Genomic DNA, 20,034 nt, shown 5'->3' on the forward strand with positions numbered 1-20,034 from the left:
GATGGGCCCAACAACATGCCGAATGGACCGCTTAGGTTTAGCATCACGTTCTCTTCACCGATGATTGTCGCATATGCCTTCAAATAGACAATCGTCGGAAACGCGTTTGGAGGCAAACCAGTCAGGCTGAACGCCTTACACAAACTGTCCAGCGAGTGCAGCAAGGTGGAGGTTCCCTGCTGTTTTGGGTTGCCATTATGAGGGGCCGACGTACGCGCTGGTGGTAATGGAAGGCGTCGCAATGGCTGTACAATACGTGAATGCCATCCTCCGATCGATAGTGCAACCATATCGGCAGCATATTGTTGAGTCATTCGTCTTCATGGACGACAATTCGCACCCCCATCGTGTACATCTTGCGGATGGCTTCCTTTAGGATAACGACATCGCTCGACTAGAGTGGCCAGCATGTTCTTCAGACATGTACCCTATTAACATGCCTGGGATAGATTCAAAAGGGCTGTTTATGGACGACGTGACCCACCAACCACTCTGAGGGACCTACGTCGTCGAATCGTCGTTGAGGAGTGGGACAATCTGGACCAACAGTGTATTCATTAACTTATGAATAGTATGCCACGACTAATACAGGCATGCACCAATGCAAGAGGACGTGCTACTGGGTATTAGAGGTCTCGCTGTATGATGATACAATATGGAATGTGTGGTTTTCATGCGCTATAAAAAGGGAGGAAATGATGTTTATGTTGACCTGTACAGGTTCCGGAACGCTCGGAACCGAGGTGATGAAAAACTTTTTTTTTATCTAAGGGCTGGATGTGGGTTAAAATGACACGCGAATACCCATACTTCACTCATCACATATTTGCCAATGAGAGCATTTAGTGACTTACTACAAACTTTACACATAATATTAAACCGCTACGAAACTTTTCCTTGCTGACCACCCCCACAAAATGATGAAAGGAATATACTTTGCCGGCCGGTGTGGCCGTGCGGTTCTAGGTGCTACAGTCTGGAACCGCGTGACCGCTACGGTCGCAGGTTCGAATCCTGCCTTGGGCATGGATGTGTGTGTTGTCCTTAGGTTACGACAAATTTTGCAGACAGTTTCACATATACCAATCAGTGTGCCAGCAAAATTACATCTCTGTACGACACATAGTTCAAGAAATACGACGTCATTAACGTTCGGTTGTGTGAAAATGATGTGTACAGATACGAGTGAAATACATTAAATACATATGTAATACGAGAATATTTGACGCGTGTGTACGCAGGCAAAGCTACAGGTAAAGCCTAATCCCGGGAACGGTTTCAATCAAATTTGGTATACATGCTTGTTACGAACTGGAAACAAATATTGTGGGAGTAAGCAGAATCAGCCTCCTGCTGGGATAGTGCTAATAATGTGAAGAGAGAAGGATAGCGGAAGAGATGGGCACATGGAGAGGGGGAAAGAAGAAATGGACACAGATTGGGCGAAGGAGATGGACTGAGAGAGGGGACGAGAAAATTGCCTAACAGACAATGGAAAGACGAGATGAACAGAGGGTGGGAGAATTCGAAGATTAATAGTGAGAAGAAGAAGAAGAAGTAATAGGCAGAGAGACAGAAGAGGAGGAGCTGCAAGAGACGGCAGGACAGGAGATGGACAGAGAGAGGGGGGAGGGGAGGAGGAGATAGACATGGAGAGGGGTGAGAACGAGTTGGACAGTGAGAGAGTGACTCCATGTCATTTTTTTTTATTTAGCTCCGAATTTTGTTTCAGCTACTGTTTCTATTATGACAACGTTGTTTGCTGTCTTGATTTTCTTGTTTCTTATATTTTCTTTCATGGGGTCAGTGAACTCTGTCAGACGTGTCTGTGTTTCCTTTGCGTCTTTCTTGCCCTTGGATTTGATGAACAGTGTGCTACCTTGCTTGACTTGTGTTGTCTCAGTCTGAAAGAGAGGAGCAGTGACTGCCACACTAGTGAACGAACGGACGGACCGTCTTGTGTTTTTGTTTTCTCCCCTAAGCCTGGCATTTTCTTTTTCTAACTGTTCTATATGCCCAGTCAGTTTTGCGAGTGATATTGTCCAATGAACGAGTTTGTATTTCAGCTGTAGTACTTTTGCGGAAGTAACCTTTGTGGTTACGCGAAATTCGTCATAGGTGTATTGTATAATGTCCTCAAGTTCATCCGACTGCACGTTACTTGTTTCTGAGTGCTCGGAAGTTTTTGTGGAGGACTTTGTTGCGCTCTGTGTCGCGCTTTGCTTCATCCACGTTTCGTAATGAATGGATGAGATAACTAAGCCTGTACGTATACGTACAGACGCCGCTGTTGCTGATGTTGCCGGCCGCTGTGACCGAGCGGCTTTAGGCACTTCAGTCCGGAACCGCGCTGCTGCTACGGTCGCATAGTGCTTGGAGCCATTTGAGCCTTTTGTTGCTAACGCTTCATCTTTCTCCGCAGTGGCCGCCGTCGAAGACGACGCCCTCGATGGCTGGCGGTGTGACAGATGGTGCCGGAATCGCTGATGACGTACACTGCGCTCCACTTGGCCTGAACGATGTCGCTTCGCAACCCGACCTGGCGTGGGCCGCAGAAAACGACTGTTACATGTAGACGACTACAAGAAGAGTATTCGTACGTCTTTTACTGTCGAAGTAACTTCCGCACGGATTACAGTCACTCACAGCGAAATGGATGCCATTACGTGCACTCGCGAAGCGAACGCGAACGTTAATGGATTCTGTTTTCCACCGCAAATACTTCATACGAACAGAGTGGACATAAATCCCTACCGACACGTTGGCCATCTTACCACTCTAGAGACAGAAAGAGGGAGAAGGAAGAGCTGGACTAATAGAAGACTGCAATAAATACATTCGTGGCATTCTTTCTTATAAATAAATGTTTAATGACCGGTAACACTACGGGGCGCAGCTCGCTGACCTAACACGAGCCCCTCTCACTTAGTTGGTGTCCGTATGGTGGCACTGGAGTTGCTTGTAAAAATATCAAGAGATATGATTGTGAGGGAAGTTCGACGCCCTGTTATGCCGACTGGCAGGCGGCAGGACGGGTTTCTGGCATTCGCGCGTGGCTCATTCCCCACGTATGCAACCAGCGAGTGGGCGTCCGGTCGTGAGGGCTGCAACAGCCGCGCCGTGACATCTGACCAGCCGCGGCGCGTAAACCTGTCTCGTTATTCGCAGCAGCCACCGGCAGCGGTGGGCCCTGCGCAAACCGCCAGTCAATTATCTGAGCCGGAATTCACCAGCTCGACCATTTCTTTGGCACGAGCAGCGTGCATCATTCTCTAACAGATCAGTAGGCTAGCAGGCATCGCAGAGTTTATGGGGTAATACAGGGATTGGTAGAGTGTGTTTCTTGAAAGCAAGGACTAACGACAAGTACCCTCACAAAGCTAAGATAGGTATAATCGCGAATTTTCAACGCCTGCACTGTTGTTGGCCTCTCAGCATAGGGTCCGAGCATTCTACATTGTCCTCTTAACCTCATAAAACAATCAGACTGCAGTTCTCTGTGCTCCCTCCAACGAGAATGAAGTCAGTCGTAGATGCAGCAGGTACGACTAATGCGTACGTAGTGAAATAATGAGCAGCTGTCCCTTCTATTTCATCAGATGCACCACAAACCTTAGGCGAATGATTTTAAGAAACAAATAGACATTAAGATTCGTCTCCCAACAGGTAAGTCATAATACCTTTTTGGCAGCCATTGACTTACGTAGCTTCCGTCAAGTCTTTTTTTATCGATGTGATGTCGTCAGTTATAAGACGTCTAGATGACTGTCAAATAGTGAAGTAAACAGATAGGCGCTACAGCTGAAGTGGCTGCCAACACTACTGCCGATCGAATCGATGGCAGTGGTTGGAAACACAACATTCTGCTATATTAGCTATGCTTGTCTGGATTCAACTATCGTTTTACTTTGCTTTCGTTGGTGAGCAGGTCTGGAAGCGTAGCCATTTTCATGTGATTTTTTGTAAGACACGCGTATAAAACAAGTATGGGTGGTTAGGCGAAACAACTAGGCCACTAGAACAACCAAATGTTGTCTCATATTTAAATTTTATTTTACACTTGCTATCTACACTGAAGTGCCAAAGATAATGTTACGGGCACCCGTGTTCAAATACAGAGATTCGTAAACAGGCAGAATACGGCGCTGTTGTCGGTAACACCTATATAAGATGTTCAAATGTGTGTGAAATCTTACGGGACTTAACTGCTGAGCTCATCAGTCCCTAAGCTTACACACCACTTAACCTAAATTATAACGACAAACACACACACACCCATGCCCGAGGGAGGACTCGAACCTCCGCCGGGATCAGCCGCACAGTCCATGACTGCAACGCCTAAGACCGCTCGGCTAATCCCGCGCGGCCCTATACGGGGTGTTACAAAAAGGTACGGCCAAACTTTCAGGAAACATTCCTCACACACAAATAAAGAAAAGATGTTATGTGGACATGTGTCCAGAAACGGTTAATTTCCATGTTAGAGCTCATTTTAGTTTCGTCAGTATGTACTGTACTTCCTCGATTCACCGCCAGTTGGCCCAATTGAAGGAAGGTAATGTTGACTTCGGTGCTTGTGTTGACATGCGACTCATTGCTCTACAGTACTAGCATCAAGCACATCAGTACGTAGCATCAACAGGTTAGTGTTCATCACGAACGTGGTTTTGCAGTCAGTGCAATGTTTACAAATGCGGAGTTGGCAGATGCCCATTTGATGTCTGGATTAGCACGGGGCAACAGCCGTGGCGCGGTACGTTTGTATCGAGACAGATTTCCAGAACGAAGGTGTCCCGACAGGAAGACGTTCGAAGCAATTGATCAGCGTCTTAGGGAGCACGGAACATTCCAGCCTATGACTCGCGACTGGGGAAGACCTAGAAAGACGAGGACACCTGCAATGGACGAGGCAATTCTTCGTGCAGTTGACGATAACCCTAATGTCAGCGTCAGAGAAGTTGCTGCTGTACAAGGTAACGTCGACCACGTCACTGTATGGAGAGTGCTACGGGAGAACCAGCTGTTTCCGTACCATGTACAGCGTGTGCAGGCACTATCAGCAGCTGATTGGCCTCCACGGGTACACTTCTGCGGATGGTTCATCCAACAATGTGTCAATCCTCATTTCAGTGCAAATGTTCTCTTTACGGATGAGGCTTCATTCCAACGTGATCAAATTGTAAATTTTCACAATCAACATGTGTGGGCTGACGAGAATCCGCACGCAATTGTGCAGTCACGTCATCAACACACATTTTCTGTGAACGTTTGGGCAGGCATTGTTGGTGATGTCTTGATTGGGCCCCATGTTCTTCCACCTACGCTCAATGGAGCACGTTATCATGATTTCATACGGGATATTCTACCTGTGCTGCTAGAACATGTGCCTTTACAAGTACGACACAACCTGTGGTTCATGCACGATGGAGCTCCTGCACATTTCAGTCGAAGTGTTCGTACGCTTCTCAACAACAGATTCGGTGACCGATGGATTAGTAGAGGCGGACCAATTCCATGGCCTCCAAGCTCTCCTGACCTCTCTTGACTTTCATTTATGGGGGCATTTGAAAGCTCTTGTCTACGCAACCCCGGTACCAAATGTAGAGACTCTTCGTGCTCGTATTGTGGACGGCTGTGATACAATACGCCATTCTCCAGGGCTGCATCAGCGCATAAGGAATTCCATGCAACGGAGGGTGGATGCATGTATCCTCGCTAACGGAGGACATTTTGAACATTTCCTGTAACAAAGTGTTTGAAGTCACGCTGGTACGTTCTGTTGCTGTGTGTTTCCATTCCATGATTAATGTGATTTGAAGAGAAGTAATAAAATGAGCTCTAACATGGAAAGTAAGATTTTCCGGACACATGCCCACATAACATATTTTCTTTCTTTGTGTGTGAGGAATGTTTCCTGAAAGTTTGGCCGTACCTTTTTGTAACACCCTGTATAAGACAAGTTTCTGGCGCAATTGTTAGATCGGTTAATGCTAATAGAATGGCAGGTTATCAAGATTTAATTGAGTTTGAACCTGGTGTTATAGTCGGTGCACGACCGATTGGACACAGCATCTCCGAGGTAGCGATGAAATGGGAATTTTTCCGTACGACCATTCACTTGTGTGCCGTGAATATCAGAAATCCGGCAAAACATCAACTCTCCGACATCGGTGCTGCCGGAAAAAGATCCTACAAGAACGGGACCAACGACGTCAGCAGAGAATCGTTCGACGTGACAGAAATGCAACCCTTCCGCAATTTGCTGTAGATTTCAATGCTGGGCCGTTTCAGCGAGCGAACCATTCAACGAAACATCATCGAGATGGGCTTTCGCAGCCGAAGGCCCATTCGTGTACACTTGACGACTGCACGACACAAAGCCTTACGCCTCGCCTGGGCCCGTCACCACCGACGTTGGACGGTTGATGATTGGAAACATGTTGCCTGGTCGGACGAGTCTCGTTCCAAATTGTATCGAGCGGATGGACGTGTACGGGCGTGAAGACAACCTCACGAATCGATGGACCCTCCTTGTCAGCAGGGGACTGTTCAAGCTGGTGGATGCTCTGTAATGGTGTGGGGCGTGTGCTGTTGGAGTGGCATGGGACCCCTGCTACGTCTAGATACGACTCTGACAGTTGACACGTACTAAGCATTCTGTCTGATCACCAGCATTCACTCGGGAGACTCCAGCAGGACAATGAGACACTCCATACGTCCAGAATTGCTACAGAGTGGGTCCAGGAAAACTCTTCTGAGTTTAAACACTTCCGCTAGCCACCAGACTCCCCAAACATAAACATTATTGAGCATATCTGGGATGCTTTGGAACATGCTGTTCAGAAGAGTCTCCACCCCCTGGTACTCTAACGGGTTTATGCACAGCCCTGCAGGATTCATGGTATCATTTCCCTCCTGCACTACTTCTGACATTAGTCGAGTCCATGTCACGTCGTGTTGCGGCACTTCTGCGTGCTCGCGTGGGCCCTACACGTTGTTAGACAGGTGTACCAGTTTATTTGGCTCTTTATTGTATAAGGAGTGTTCACATGAAGAGGTACGAAACTTAACAACCAGACAAATTGACATTTGTGGGGTTTTATTTAATCGTATGGCTAGGGCCCCCCGTCGGGCAGGCCGTTCGCCGGGTGCCGGTCTTTCAATTTGACGCCACTTCGGTCACCTGCAGTCGATGCGGGTGATAGGAGATCCATAGCACTCACGCCGTGGTACTGAACTGAGTTGACCTGTTGTACACATAGATACACACATACATAGACACACATCCAGAGGTCACAGGTCCCGCAGACCATGCGCTGCTTCCACAAACTGCCTCCGTTCCTTTCCGTTTTGTGCTCATCTCCTCCAGGTGTCTTCAGTCTCAGAACTGCCAGGTCCTTCACCAGGTAGTCCATGCAGCGCTGCCTTGGTCGTGCTATGTGGCGTCTGGTGTTTGGTTTCCCCTCGAATGCTTTCTTCGTCTGTCTTTCTTCTGGCATACGGGTTACAAGGCCTGCCCACTAGATTCTTTTGCTCTTCAGCTTCTATAGTATTGCATCAAGAGGTAGAATTCCTCTGTCCTCCTCTTTCTTCACTCTGCTTTATCTAAGACTGGACCCTCAATCTTCCTGATTACTTCCCTTTCAAATATTAATAGTTTTTCCTTTTCTAGTTTTATCACGAACCAGTTTTCTGAGCCGTACATGACTGCTGGGCACGTTACTGTGTTACAGATTCTCATCTTAGTATTCGCTGATAAGGATTTTGGTATCTGACTGAGGGAACATATGCTTCTCATTCCCACTGCCATTCTTTCCTTGATCTCCATTTCTATGTAATTTTAGTTGGTAAACCAAGGTGCCAAGTATTTGAACTGGTGAACTGTCTTGAACTTCATGTCATTCATCTCAAGAAAATCTATCTATTCTTGTCTTCTTCCTAATTGTCTCCTTGATTCGCCTGTAGCCCAAGCTCTATACTGTAAAAGACAAAATTCATTTGAATATACCATTATTCTGTCTCTACGGAAAATGAGGACCGTCTTCAGGAAGAAAGTGGACCAATCACAGAAACAGAAAAAAGTAGCACGCCTACTCTCCAAAAGGGAACTGAAAGCAAGTGATATGAAATACAGTGTGAAGCAACGGTAATTTTGTAAACAAGTTGTGTTTTCGGCTAGTAACGTATAAATGATACAATGGGCTTTCAAAGGTGATACGTAATGTGTTTTGTAAACGCAGTAAATAGATGGAACCGTCAAAACATGTGTACGAGGACGTGCTGAAAATTAATGCCTCCAAATGGTTAATGCGAAAATTCTTAAAGCTTTATAAATAGAACAGACGTTGTGTACATTCTTCATGCCTACATATTCGCAGACCTCTGTCGCTGGAGGTATCCGACAGTAGCGTGTAACAAGACTACGTTAACGTAACTATGTCGTTGCGTGAGAAACAGTGTGGTGTAATTATGTTTAGAAATCGAGGAGATTGACCACACATGAAGCACTATCTGCTTCAGCATGACAATGCCATACCACACACGAGCGCTGCAACCTGTGCAACAATGCGATGCCTTGGGTTCATTGTCACCGATGATCCTCCATACAGTCCCGAATTATCCCGATTTTCGTCTTTTTCCAAAACTTAAAGAACACCTTCGAGAACTTCACTTAGTGATTGATGAAGCGGTGCAAGTAGTCAAACATTCTACAAATACGGTATCAACAAACTGACCTCTCGTTGGGAGAATCGTGTTCGCCGCCAGGATGACTATGTTGAGAAATAAATACGTAGACGTGGAGAATGAAGATGATGTTGCTGTTGTGGTCTTCCGTCCTGAGACTGGTTTGATGCAGCTCTCCATGCTACTCTATCCTGTGCAAGCTGCTTCATCTCCCAGTACCTAATGAAAGCTACATCCTTCTGAATCTGCTTAGTGTATTCATCTCTTGGTCTCTTTCTACGATTTTTACCCTCCACGCTGCCTTCCAATACTAAATTGATGATCCCTTGATGCCTTATAACGTGACCTACCAACCGATCCCTTCTTCTAGTCAAGTTGTGCCACGAACTCCTCCCCAATTCTATTCAATACCTCCTCATTAGCTATGTGATCTACCCATCTAATCTTCAGCATTCTTCTGTAGCACCACATTTCGAAAGCTTATATTCTCTTCTTGTCCAAATTATTTATCGTCCATGTTTCACTTCCATACATGGCTACACTCCATACAAATACTTTCAGAAACGACTTCCTGACACTTAAATCTATACTCGATGTTAACAAATTTCTCTTCTTCAGAAACGCTTTCCTTGCCATTGCCAGTCTACATTTTATATCCTCTCTACTTCGACCATCATCAGTTATTTTGCTCCCCAAATAGCAAAACTCCTTTATTACTTTAAGTGTCTCATTTCCTAATCTAATTCCCTCAGCATCACCCGACTTAATTCGACTACATTCCATTATCCTCGTTTTGCTTTTGTTGATGTTCATCTTATATCGTCCTTTCAAGACCCTGTCCATTCCGTTCAACTGCTCTTCCAAGTCCTTTGCTGTCTCTGACATAATTACAATGTCATCGGCGAACCTCAAAGTTTTTATTTCTTCTCCATGGATTTTAATACCTACTCAGAATTTTTCTTTTGTTTCCTTTACTGCTTGCTCAATATACATATTGAATAACTTCGGGGAGAGGCTACAACCCTGTCTCACTCCCTTCCCAACCGCTGCTTCATTCCCCTCGACTCTTATACCTGCCATTTGGTTTCTGCACAAATTGAAAGTAGCCTTTCGCTCCCTGTATTTTACCCCTGCCACCTGCGGAAGATGTAGAGATTTAATAAAGCTTGTTTTATTTAAAAAACTTGAAGAGTTGTCACACACAAAAATTCGGGAGCATTACTTTTCAAAACGCTCTCGTATTTTGGATTAGCGGTTTTTTTCGGTTGTCCGTGCAGTGTCGGGTCCGCATGAAAGAGGATAATTCTGGAGCTTCTTGTATGTTCTAACCCTGCTTTACGAATACAGCTCGTAATTTCACAAATTTCTTGACAAAACCGGGGCTCTACTTTTCGGTAATTTGCCCGTATGCGTCGAGCTGCCTCGTCCCCAGCCACGATATGGAGGAGAGAGGAGAACAGATACAGAGAGAGAGGTTTCCCATTAAGGTCGGTGTTCCCAGACACCTCTTCCTGCTAGACCGTCGTTACGAGGAGCAGAGTATGCCAGTATTTACAGCGTGCCGCGTCGGTGCTAATTATGCCAGCCTTGCCCAGCAAAGCCCTTATATCGGAACGGTGTCCGCGCTAACGGACGCGCCCCCCGGCGTAATATCAGGATTTGTCGCCGCCGCGGCGGGCCGCAGTAATCCCGAGAAGCGCACAGCAGGTGGCGCCACGGCGCTCTCCGCCCCCACTCACTTGTCTTCGCTGCAGGGAGTCGTCGCCGCCGCCGCCAGAGTAAATTGCGAACGAGCACGTTTTGTTCGGATTGCCCCAGACCCCGAGGCAGTGCGTGGGCCGGAGGGACAGAAGAGCGACGGTGGAGTCGTGGGGGGGGGGGGGGGGGACAAGGGGAGGGTAGGTCGGCAGGTGCGTGATTGCGTGGGGATTCCCCTCAGGAACAGCGAAAGCGAGGCGACGATAAAGCTACGACCTCACATCCACCCGCGAGTGGATTGCTGCACCAAAACACACCATTCGGGGAGTTACAATTCTTACGCTGCGCAGCGACGCTCTAAGCAACTCGATGAGAACGTGGAAATAGGGATAATACTCTAATACCATAATATTGTTTAGCATAAATTATTATAACCAACAATACTTGGGAAGAAATAAAGGTCTGACGACAGAAGTCGTTCCAAAAGGCTGTATTTAAAACTGTACTTTATTGAACTTCACGAATTTCGCGTTCAGCTAACTTTCAAGCTCACCATGTGAATTCACCATCCTCGTCAGCTAAAAACCGCGTGCTATGCGTGATTACGCGTAACACAGTCCTGAAAATGCATATTTTCACGATGTATCGCTACAAACCACACCTAACAGTTGCCAATGGTACTTGAGTACTTGGTTTCTGATGATGAGGACATCCATAGCACCCAATTTTTAGTGACGAGTATGATTCATCCGCATCTGTTCACAGTTGCACTTGAAAATTAGCTAAGCTCGAAATTAGTATTGCTCCATGAACTATAATTTTAAATACAGCCTAGTGGAACAAAATCTCTCTACAAATTTATCGAGGCTGTGGTTCCCATCCAGATAAAAGTGATAAAGGTTTGACCTCAAAGTTAAATACAGGGTGATACACGGGAGACGGACGGTTTTTAATGAAATAATACTCAGCCAACTTTACAATTAATGCACGTTTATTTACACAAAATCAAAGCTCATTATTTGCCATTTTAGTTAACAAAGTTATTTGTGAAAAGTAAGTCGTCAAAGTGATGTCCATCATTTCCAACGCAGGACTCAAGTCTCTTCTCAAAATCCTCCCCACACGGACTAAAATCTCTGCAGGGATGGCAGCAATTTCTTCAACTCGTCCAAATTTTGTGGTTTGTGGTTATAGACACAGTTCTTAAGGTATCCCCACAGAAAAGAGTCACATACTGACAAGTCGGGAGACCTGGGAGGTCAAGGAAAATTGCTAAAACGTGAGATAATCCGGCCAGGAAACATGCGTCTAAGGACTGTCATTGAAGTGTTTATGGTGTGCGATGTTGCCCCATCCTGCTGGAACCAAACGCGTTTTAAAGGGATTCGTCGTCTTCTTAGTTCTGGTTTCAAGAATGTTTCAAGCATACGAATGTAACGAACCGAATTAACAGTAAATGTGGCCCCGTTCTCTTCAAAAAAATAAGGTCCAATAATGCCAACAGAACCAACAGCACACCACACTGTTACTTTTTCTGAGTGTAGCGGTCGCTGGTGGATAACGTGTGGATACTCTGGAGCCCAGTAACGTAGGTTTTACTTATTCACTGTCCCGTTTAAATGAAAATGAGCTTCATCGCACATCAATAAAATTTCATTTTCATTCGATCCAAAAATCACTTGCTTTCTGTACACGAAGTCTTCCCGAACAGCAAAATCAGTTGTTGGACAGTTAGCATTTTGTAGGGATGGAATTTTAATTCTTTATGCAAAATTCGTCTAATCGATTCACGATTGATTCGTAACTCACTAGCATGACGTCTAGCTTGACCGTCCTGGGCTTCTGACTGCCGCTTGCCTTACCCATTCAACATTTTCTGGTGTCGTTACTCTGCGTCTCGGGCCAGGATGCTTCTTATTTTTCCAGTTGATCTGAAGTTTTCCACGTCCGCATCTCGTGGTCGTGCGGTAGCGTTCTTGCTTCCCACGCCCGGGTTCCCGGGTTAGATTCCCGGCGGGGTCAGGGATTTTCTCTGCCTCGTGATGACTGGGTGTTGTGGGATGTCCTTAGGTTAGTTACGTTTAAGTAGTTCTAAGTTCTAGGGGACTGATGACCGTAGATGTTAAGTCTCATAGTGCTCAGAGCCAGAGCCAAGTTTTCCACCCATCTGAGGATTGTTTTACGGCTCGGAACAGCTCCATGTCGACCGACATTAAACCGCGCACGAAACAATCGCTGCGTAGCAATAATAGACTCACCACTTTTCACGAAACTGTCATAGACAAACACTCGACATTGCAAGTCCCACTGCTCCATAGTGACTGAGTAAATGAAATGGCGTCTTGTGAGGATCAGAACTATCCCCACCACGCCCACCTCCCACCACCGCGCCCTCAGTACCACGCAGTTCAAAACCGTCCGTCTCCCGTGTGTCACCCTGTATATCGCTACCATATAATAAGCATTGAAGTGCAAGACCTGAAACACTACACTGACGCTCAACAGCCGCATTCATTTAAGAATGAACCCAAAAACAGAGACTATGGTTCCACTTCAGCTGTAGAATATTTCAGAACGCGTCTCCAGAGCCTCCCAGATTCTGTTATCCCAGACACACGCTGCAGTATTTCATGCTGTAGCAAGGCGACGACGGGTGAAAACACTGTCACACCCTGTGTGGGAATCATGTAATGTAGTGCGAGCGCAGGGGATAGTAGACTACAGGACAAGTGGAGATTTGGGTCGCTACTGGAAGAGCGCTCGGATAGCCTGAGTGGTGCTGGCTCGGTAGCTCAGCGTGTTCGGTCACAGAGCTGGCTGCTTCCGTAATAAAAGAAACTGAGTGAAGAAATCAACGAAGAACTTCAACGGGTGTCAAATGACGTCCGATCAGGCAAAATGCAACGAAAAATCACCAATAAAACGAAAAACACACCAAAAAAGTGGTTAAGGCGACCGCTCGCGACAAGCGGGAAATTAGGGTTCGAGTCCCGGTCCGGCACAAATTTTCATTTGTTCTGAATTATTCTACAAGTGACGGGAGCCATAGTCGCAGTTTTCAGGTTCATTCCTAAGGTAATAAGTAAATTATTAAGCAGCTGTTGAAATTGACCAAAGATACAATGGCTCCATATTTACCAATTATATACAACCGCTCGCTCACAGAAAGATCCGTACCTAAATAATGGAAAAGTGCTCTAGTCACAACAATACTCAAAAACGGAAGTAGGATGGCTCAAATGGCTCTGAGCACTATGGGACTTAACTTCTGAGGCCATCAGTCCCCTAGAACTTAGAACTACTTAAACCTAACTAACCTAAGGACATCACACACATCCATGCCCGAGGCAGGATTCGAACCTGCGACCGTTGCGGTCACGCGGTTCCAAACTGAAGCGCTTAGAACCGCACGGCCACACCGCCGGCACGGAAGTAGGACTAATCCGCTGAATTACAGGCCCATATCACTAAAGTCGATTTGCAGTAGGGTTTTGGAAGATATACTGTATTCGAACATCATGAAGTGAAATGCCTCGAAGAAAACGATTTATCGACACACAGTCAGCATGGATCCAGAAAATACCGTTATTGCGTAACCCAACTTGCTCTTTATACTCACGAAGTAATGAGTGCTATCGACTGGGGATGTCAAATTGTTTCCATATTTTTAGATTTCCAGAAGGCTTTCGACACCGTTCCTCACAAGCGTCTTCCAACCAAACTGCGTGCTTATGGAATATCGCCTCAGTACTGTGGATTCGTGATTTCCTTTCAGAAAGGTCACAGTTCGTAGTAACAGACGGAAAGTCATCGAGTAAAACGGAAGTAATATCCGGCATTCCCCAAGGAAGTGTTATAGGCCATCTATTGTTCTTGATCTATATTAACGACATAGGAGACAATCTGAGAAGCCGTCTTAGATTATTTACAGTGATGCTGTCATTTACCGTCTTGAAAAGTCATCAGATGACCAAAACGAATTGAAAAATGATTTAGATAAGATATCTGTTTAGTGCGAAAAGTGGCAATTGACCGCAAATAAAGAAAAGTGTGAAGTTATTCACATCATTACTAAAAGAAATCCACTAAATTTCGATTACGCGATAAGTCACACAAATCTGAAGGCTATAAATTCAACTAAATACTTACGGATTACAGTTACAAATAATCTAAATTGGAGCGATCAGATAGATAATGTTGTGGGTAGAGCAAACCAGAGACAGCGATTGATGGCCAGAATACTTAGAAGGAGGAACAGATCTATTAAAGAGACTGCTTACACTACAATTGTCCGCCCTATTCTGTAGTATTGCTGTGCCGTGTGGGATCCGCATCAGGTGGGACTGACGGATGACATCGGAAAAGTACAAAGAAGGTCAGCTCGTTTTGTATTATCGCGAAATAGGGGAGATAGTTCCACAGACGTGATACGTGAATTGAAGTGGCAATCATTAAAAAAAAAAAAAAAGAGGCGTTTTTCGTTGCAACGGGGTCTTCTCACGAAATTTCAATCACCAGTTTTCTCCCCCGATTGCGAAAACATTCTGGTGGCGCCACCTACATAGGGAGAAATGATCATCACGATAAAATAAATCTGGGCTCGCACAGTAAAATTTAAGTGCTCGTTTTTCCCGCGCGCCGTTCAAGAGTGGAACGGTAGAGGGACAGCTTGAAGATTGTTCATTGAACCCTCTACCAGGCACTTTATTGTGAATAGCAGAGCAATCACGCAGATGTAGATGTAAATATAGAAAGACGCATTATTTACATAAATAAAGGTACTGGGCGAACCTAAACTCCACCAACTAAATTTCGGAGGTAGTTCAGGGATATAGTCTGAGTCTCCTGCTACAAGGCTCCCGTCGGCTCCGATTCTTCATCACAGATTAATTATGTAATTAAGATTCATTTGGTTTGTTACCCCAAAGTCTAATATGTAACCACTAAAATGTACATAGAAAACACGGAGAGAGCGCTTATGTACAAAGCAGTGCGATGTGTCCGCTACCGGTGTGGCAAAAGCGCCAGGAGGCTTTCGTAGCACCGCTTTCCCATCACATTGAATGAACCCATAAGCTAGGAGTATATCGGTAAACACTTCATCACTAAACCTGTGCATACTGTTGTCTACCATTGTTAATTGTTAACGTACAACTAACACTGCTTAAACACGAACTCGATACGTAACCAAGCTATACTGAAAGCAAGCTTGAAGGCGAAGACTAAAGTGGCTGTTGTCAACAGCAAGCACCGCGAGTGAATGGCACAGGCTAGTCTGCAGACAAAACAGTCAGCGCATACCATGGACATTTACACTGTTGTACAGATATTTTCTGTATAACATGCATACAAAGATAAAGGGGAATAAGAAGTCAAAAGAAATACACTTACCTCTGCAGCGAGCAACCGGAGAGCGAGATTCCCTTGCAACAAAAATATGCCGTACCAAGCTCCGAAATTTTGTCAGTGGATTTCGGTATCACCTTCTGGGGGGCTCTGCTATAGCGAAACTGCAAGGCCAGAAAATTACACTGAAATTGGTGGAGACCTACAGAGGGTCATGGCTTGAACCAGATACAGCAACTTACTCGGCGTAAACAAATGTACGGTTTGACGTGTAAATTAGCGCCACTGTTAGAATACACCATCGACGGTCCGTCACTGGAAACAGAGTCCAGCTGCAAAATATCTACGACTGTGCACCCGGATACATTTATGGTGGAAAGGCGATGTACAATGTTTTTGTACAAAAAGAAAATGACAGACTGCCATTTCTTAGAATACTCAAGAAATGTAGTACACACGCACAACAGAAATAGCTTAAAAGCACTAATTAGTCCCGTAGTTGAGTATCGCTAGGATTGATAGAGGAAGTAGAGAAGATACACAGAAAATCACCGTGTTTCGTCATGGACTCATTTAGTTAGCTCTAAAGTGTTACGAAAATTAAAGTTAAAATCTTTCGAGTTGTTAGGGCGCGTCATATTTCCTCTAAAATAATCGACGTTTCGATCCCTTTGCTGGGATCTTCTTCGGTATGTTTCGGTGTCCACTATGATTGGACGTTTCGGTGTCTCTTATTGCTAGAGCGATAGTGAACATCGAAACATCCTGAAGAAGAACCCGGCAGAGGGGTCGAAACGTCGATTATTTTAGAGGAAATATGACGCAGCCTAACAACACAGAAATTTTAACTTTAATGACAACGGCCACGAAAGCCTGCAGACTTACATGTTACGAAAATGCTCATCCAATCCGAAATGAGCCGTTGTGCACCATGAAGATATTTGCTAATGAAATTAAGAGCTGCAAAAGTATCATGATATCTGTTAGTGAACATTTTTACATGCAGTGTCCTCTCCTCGCCTTTATGACGGTTGAACTCTGCTGGGGACACTTTCAATGAAGCGTCTCAGTGGCCGTCCGTTCCTCCTCAAGAACCGAAACCAGGGAAGGTAGTGATATTAGAGCCTTAGGTTTGAAGTCGACATTGTAACTCGTCCCAATGGTGTCCACCACTGGATGTAGGTCGGGACTCCAGGCAGGGCACGCCATTTCAGAAATGTTATAGGCCATAAACTTCTGCCTCGCAGCTGCTGTTGTATGATAGGGTGCACTACTATGCTGACACAATCATCGTCTCCGAAGTGTTTCTCTGGTATGTGCAGCACACAGTGCTGTCAGATGTGTTCATATGCTCACGCACTTACGAGTTTCCTTAAGAGCAAAAACTACACCTACACCGTAACGCCAGTGGCAGGTAACGTTCTCCAAGCATTCACCAAACCCAAACCCACTCATCGGATTCCCACAGGGAACTTCGCGATTAATCGCTCCAAATCAGTCGTTTCCACTTATCCACTGTCCAGTGGCATCGATCTTTATATCATCTCAATCGTCGCTTAGCATTAATATCAGAAAGAGGGGACATAGGAGAAGCATGCCGACAACTGGACCTCAATCTTTGGAACCCCTTACACTCAATCATTGTGCTAGCTGGACTGTTAGTTACAGCTTGGAACTCAAGAATGGTTTGTTGCAGCGAGTTCATGTGGGTTTTTTTTAACCCTCTGTAATGCTCGACGGTCCCTGTATGTCACTGCATGAGGTCTGCTTCGTCATGGTTTAGTTGTGATTGTTCTTTCAGGTTCGCACATCACAGTAATATCACCAGCTGTCGAATTGGGCAAATTTAGAAGGATTGAAATGTCCCTGATGAATACGTTACTTAAGTGACATCCAATTACTAACCCAGGTTTGAAGTCACTGAGCTATCTTGTCCAACCTACTCCGCTGTTACTGCTACTCTTCAGACAACAGCTTTCATGATTATTTGAAATCTGTTTCCCTAAGAAAACAGTGAAACATAGTTGCAAGAAACCATCTAAAAAGCCATGGCTTACTAAACGGGCAAAAATATCTCGTACACAGAAAAGGGAAATTTATCTTACAGAAACAGTCAAACATTATAAGAACTACAACACCGTATGAAGAAAAGTTATTAAAAATTCCAGAAGAATTAAGAATACTGTTAAAAGGGAAACAGGGCACCCGAGAGCACAGGAAAACTGTATTTATATTAAACTCAAAGAAAAGTTTGTAACACAATTCAGGAGTAGAAAACATTTTGATAACCTTTTTTACGTCTTATACAGAAAATAGTAAAAAAATCGACAATTAGCTTGTACAGAAAATAGGATCTAGCTGTTAGTTAGAAAATGCAAGCCTGTATATTGAAGAGGAAATGCGCCTGCAATTTGATGAAATTGAAATTCAACCAACTCTCCTATGATACTAGGAAAATAAAAGCTCGCGTGGAACTGATGGCATTTCCAACAGAGCACTAAATGCTTGTGCCCAACAGATAATGAGGATTCCTAGTCACATATGTAGTAGCTCACTGAAACATGGCGTTTTACCAGATAGACTGAAATATGCCATCGTTAAACCATTGCGTAAAAAAAGAGGATAGGTCTGATGCTAACAACGACCGCCTAATCTCACTCAATGTTTCAGGAGTAGCTTCATACGTTTGTAAAAATAAAGTACCAACAATATGTCAATTTGATTTTCAGAAACGCTTTTTAACAGAAAATGCTATATTTACTTTCACCGATCAAATATTAATTTCTGTGAGTAACCGAACATCGCCCACTGGGATATTTTGTTATCTCTCAATGACTTTTGACGGTGTGCATCATGAAATTCTTCTAGATAAACTTAAGTATTGTGGTATGAGTAGGAATGCACACAGATGGCTTAATTCACATTTAACTGGAAGAATGCAGAATGTCGAACTTAACAGTATAGATACTCTGCAAAAATCAGCAGATTCCTCTAACTGAGGATGTATCAAGAATGGTGTCTCACAGGGTTCATCTTTGGGTCCCCTATTCTTCTTAATTAATATTAATAACTTGCCACTCTACATTTTTATGATGATACAAGTATGGTAATCACACCCAGCAAACAATAATTAGCTGAGGAAATTGTCAACAATGTCTTTCAGAAAATTATCAAGTGGTTCTCCGCAAATGGACACTCACTAAATTTTGAGCAAACACAGTATATACAGTTCTGCACAGTAAATGGCATTGTAGCATTGATAAATATAAGCTTTGAACAGAAGTCCGCTGCTAGGGCAGAATATTCAAAATTTCTGTGTGTAAGCATTGATGAGAAATTGAACTGAAAGAAACACGTTGATCTGCAGAAACGATACAGTACAAGAAAAAAATAATGATCTTCACTATTCTTGGTTAAGTCTGACTTTGGCACAGAAAGGAATGAATTATGGTGCCACAAAAATATTTGGTCATTACCAGATGCCAACTGCGTTTTGTTTGCCGATGATACAAACACTGAAATAAATTGCAAGTCAAGTATAGTCTTAGACAGATCGGCTAATAAAACATTTGTGGACATTAATCACTGGATCCCAGCCAATTCTTTGTCATTAAATTTTGAAAAAACACACTACATGCAGTTCATAACTTGTAAGAGTTGTCCTACGAGTATATGCCCAACACACGATGACAAGCAGATAGAATAAGTGGACAGTGATAAATTCTTGGGGTTACAGCTTGATAATAAATTCAGCTGGGAGAAGCACACCACAGAACTGCTGAAGCGTCTTAACAAATCTCTATTTGCAATGCGAATTGTGTCAGACATAGGGGATACAAAAATGAAAAAGCTGACATACTACGCTTATTTTGATTCCATAATAAATTATGGGGTTATTTTTTGGGGCAATTCATCAAGCCAAGCTAAAGTTTTCCGGGCACAAAAACGTGCAGTAAGAGTTATATGTGGTGTGAACTCAAGAACATCCTGCAGAAGCCTCTTTAGGGAACCAGGGATTCTAACTACTGCTTCCCAATATATTTATTCCTTAATGAAATTTGTCACAAAAAATATATCACTTTTTCAAACCAACAGCTCAGTTCACGGAATCAGTACTAGTAATAAGAATAATCTTCACAAGGTTTTAAAGTCACTTACTCTTGTACAAAAAGGTGTGCATTATTCAGGAACACACATTTTCAATAACTTGCCAGCAGCCATAAAAAGCTTAACAACTAATTAAATTCAGTTTAAGAAAAGGCTAAAGGATTTGTTGGTGGCCAACTCATACTCCATCGATGAATT

General features: G+C 44.2%; 1 protein-coding gene across 1 annotated transcript in view; it reads left to right on the forward strand.

Moving 5' to 3' along the window:
- Nucleotides 1–10,124: 10,124 nt before the first annotated feature.
- The window catches only part of LOC124613606 (ecdysone-induced protein 78C), a 212,750-nt gene continuing 202,840 nt past the window's right edge, over nt 10,125–20,034 (forward strand). Inside the window, exon 1 of the mRNA XM_047142320.1 lies at nt 10,125–10,463. Coding sequence (XP_046998276.1) covers nt 10,125–10,463 — 339 coding nt within the window. The remainder of the gene's footprint in view (nt 10,464–20,034) is intronic.

The sequence above is a fragment of the Schistocerca americana genome, chromosome 4 (assembly GCF_021461395.2).
Source record: "Schistocerca americana isolate TAMUIC-IGC-003095 chromosome 4, iqSchAmer2.1, whole genome shotgun sequence".
In the NCBI taxonomy this organism is placed as follows: domain Eukaryota; kingdom Metazoa; phylum Arthropoda; class Insecta; order Orthoptera; family Acrididae; genus Schistocerca; species Schistocerca americana.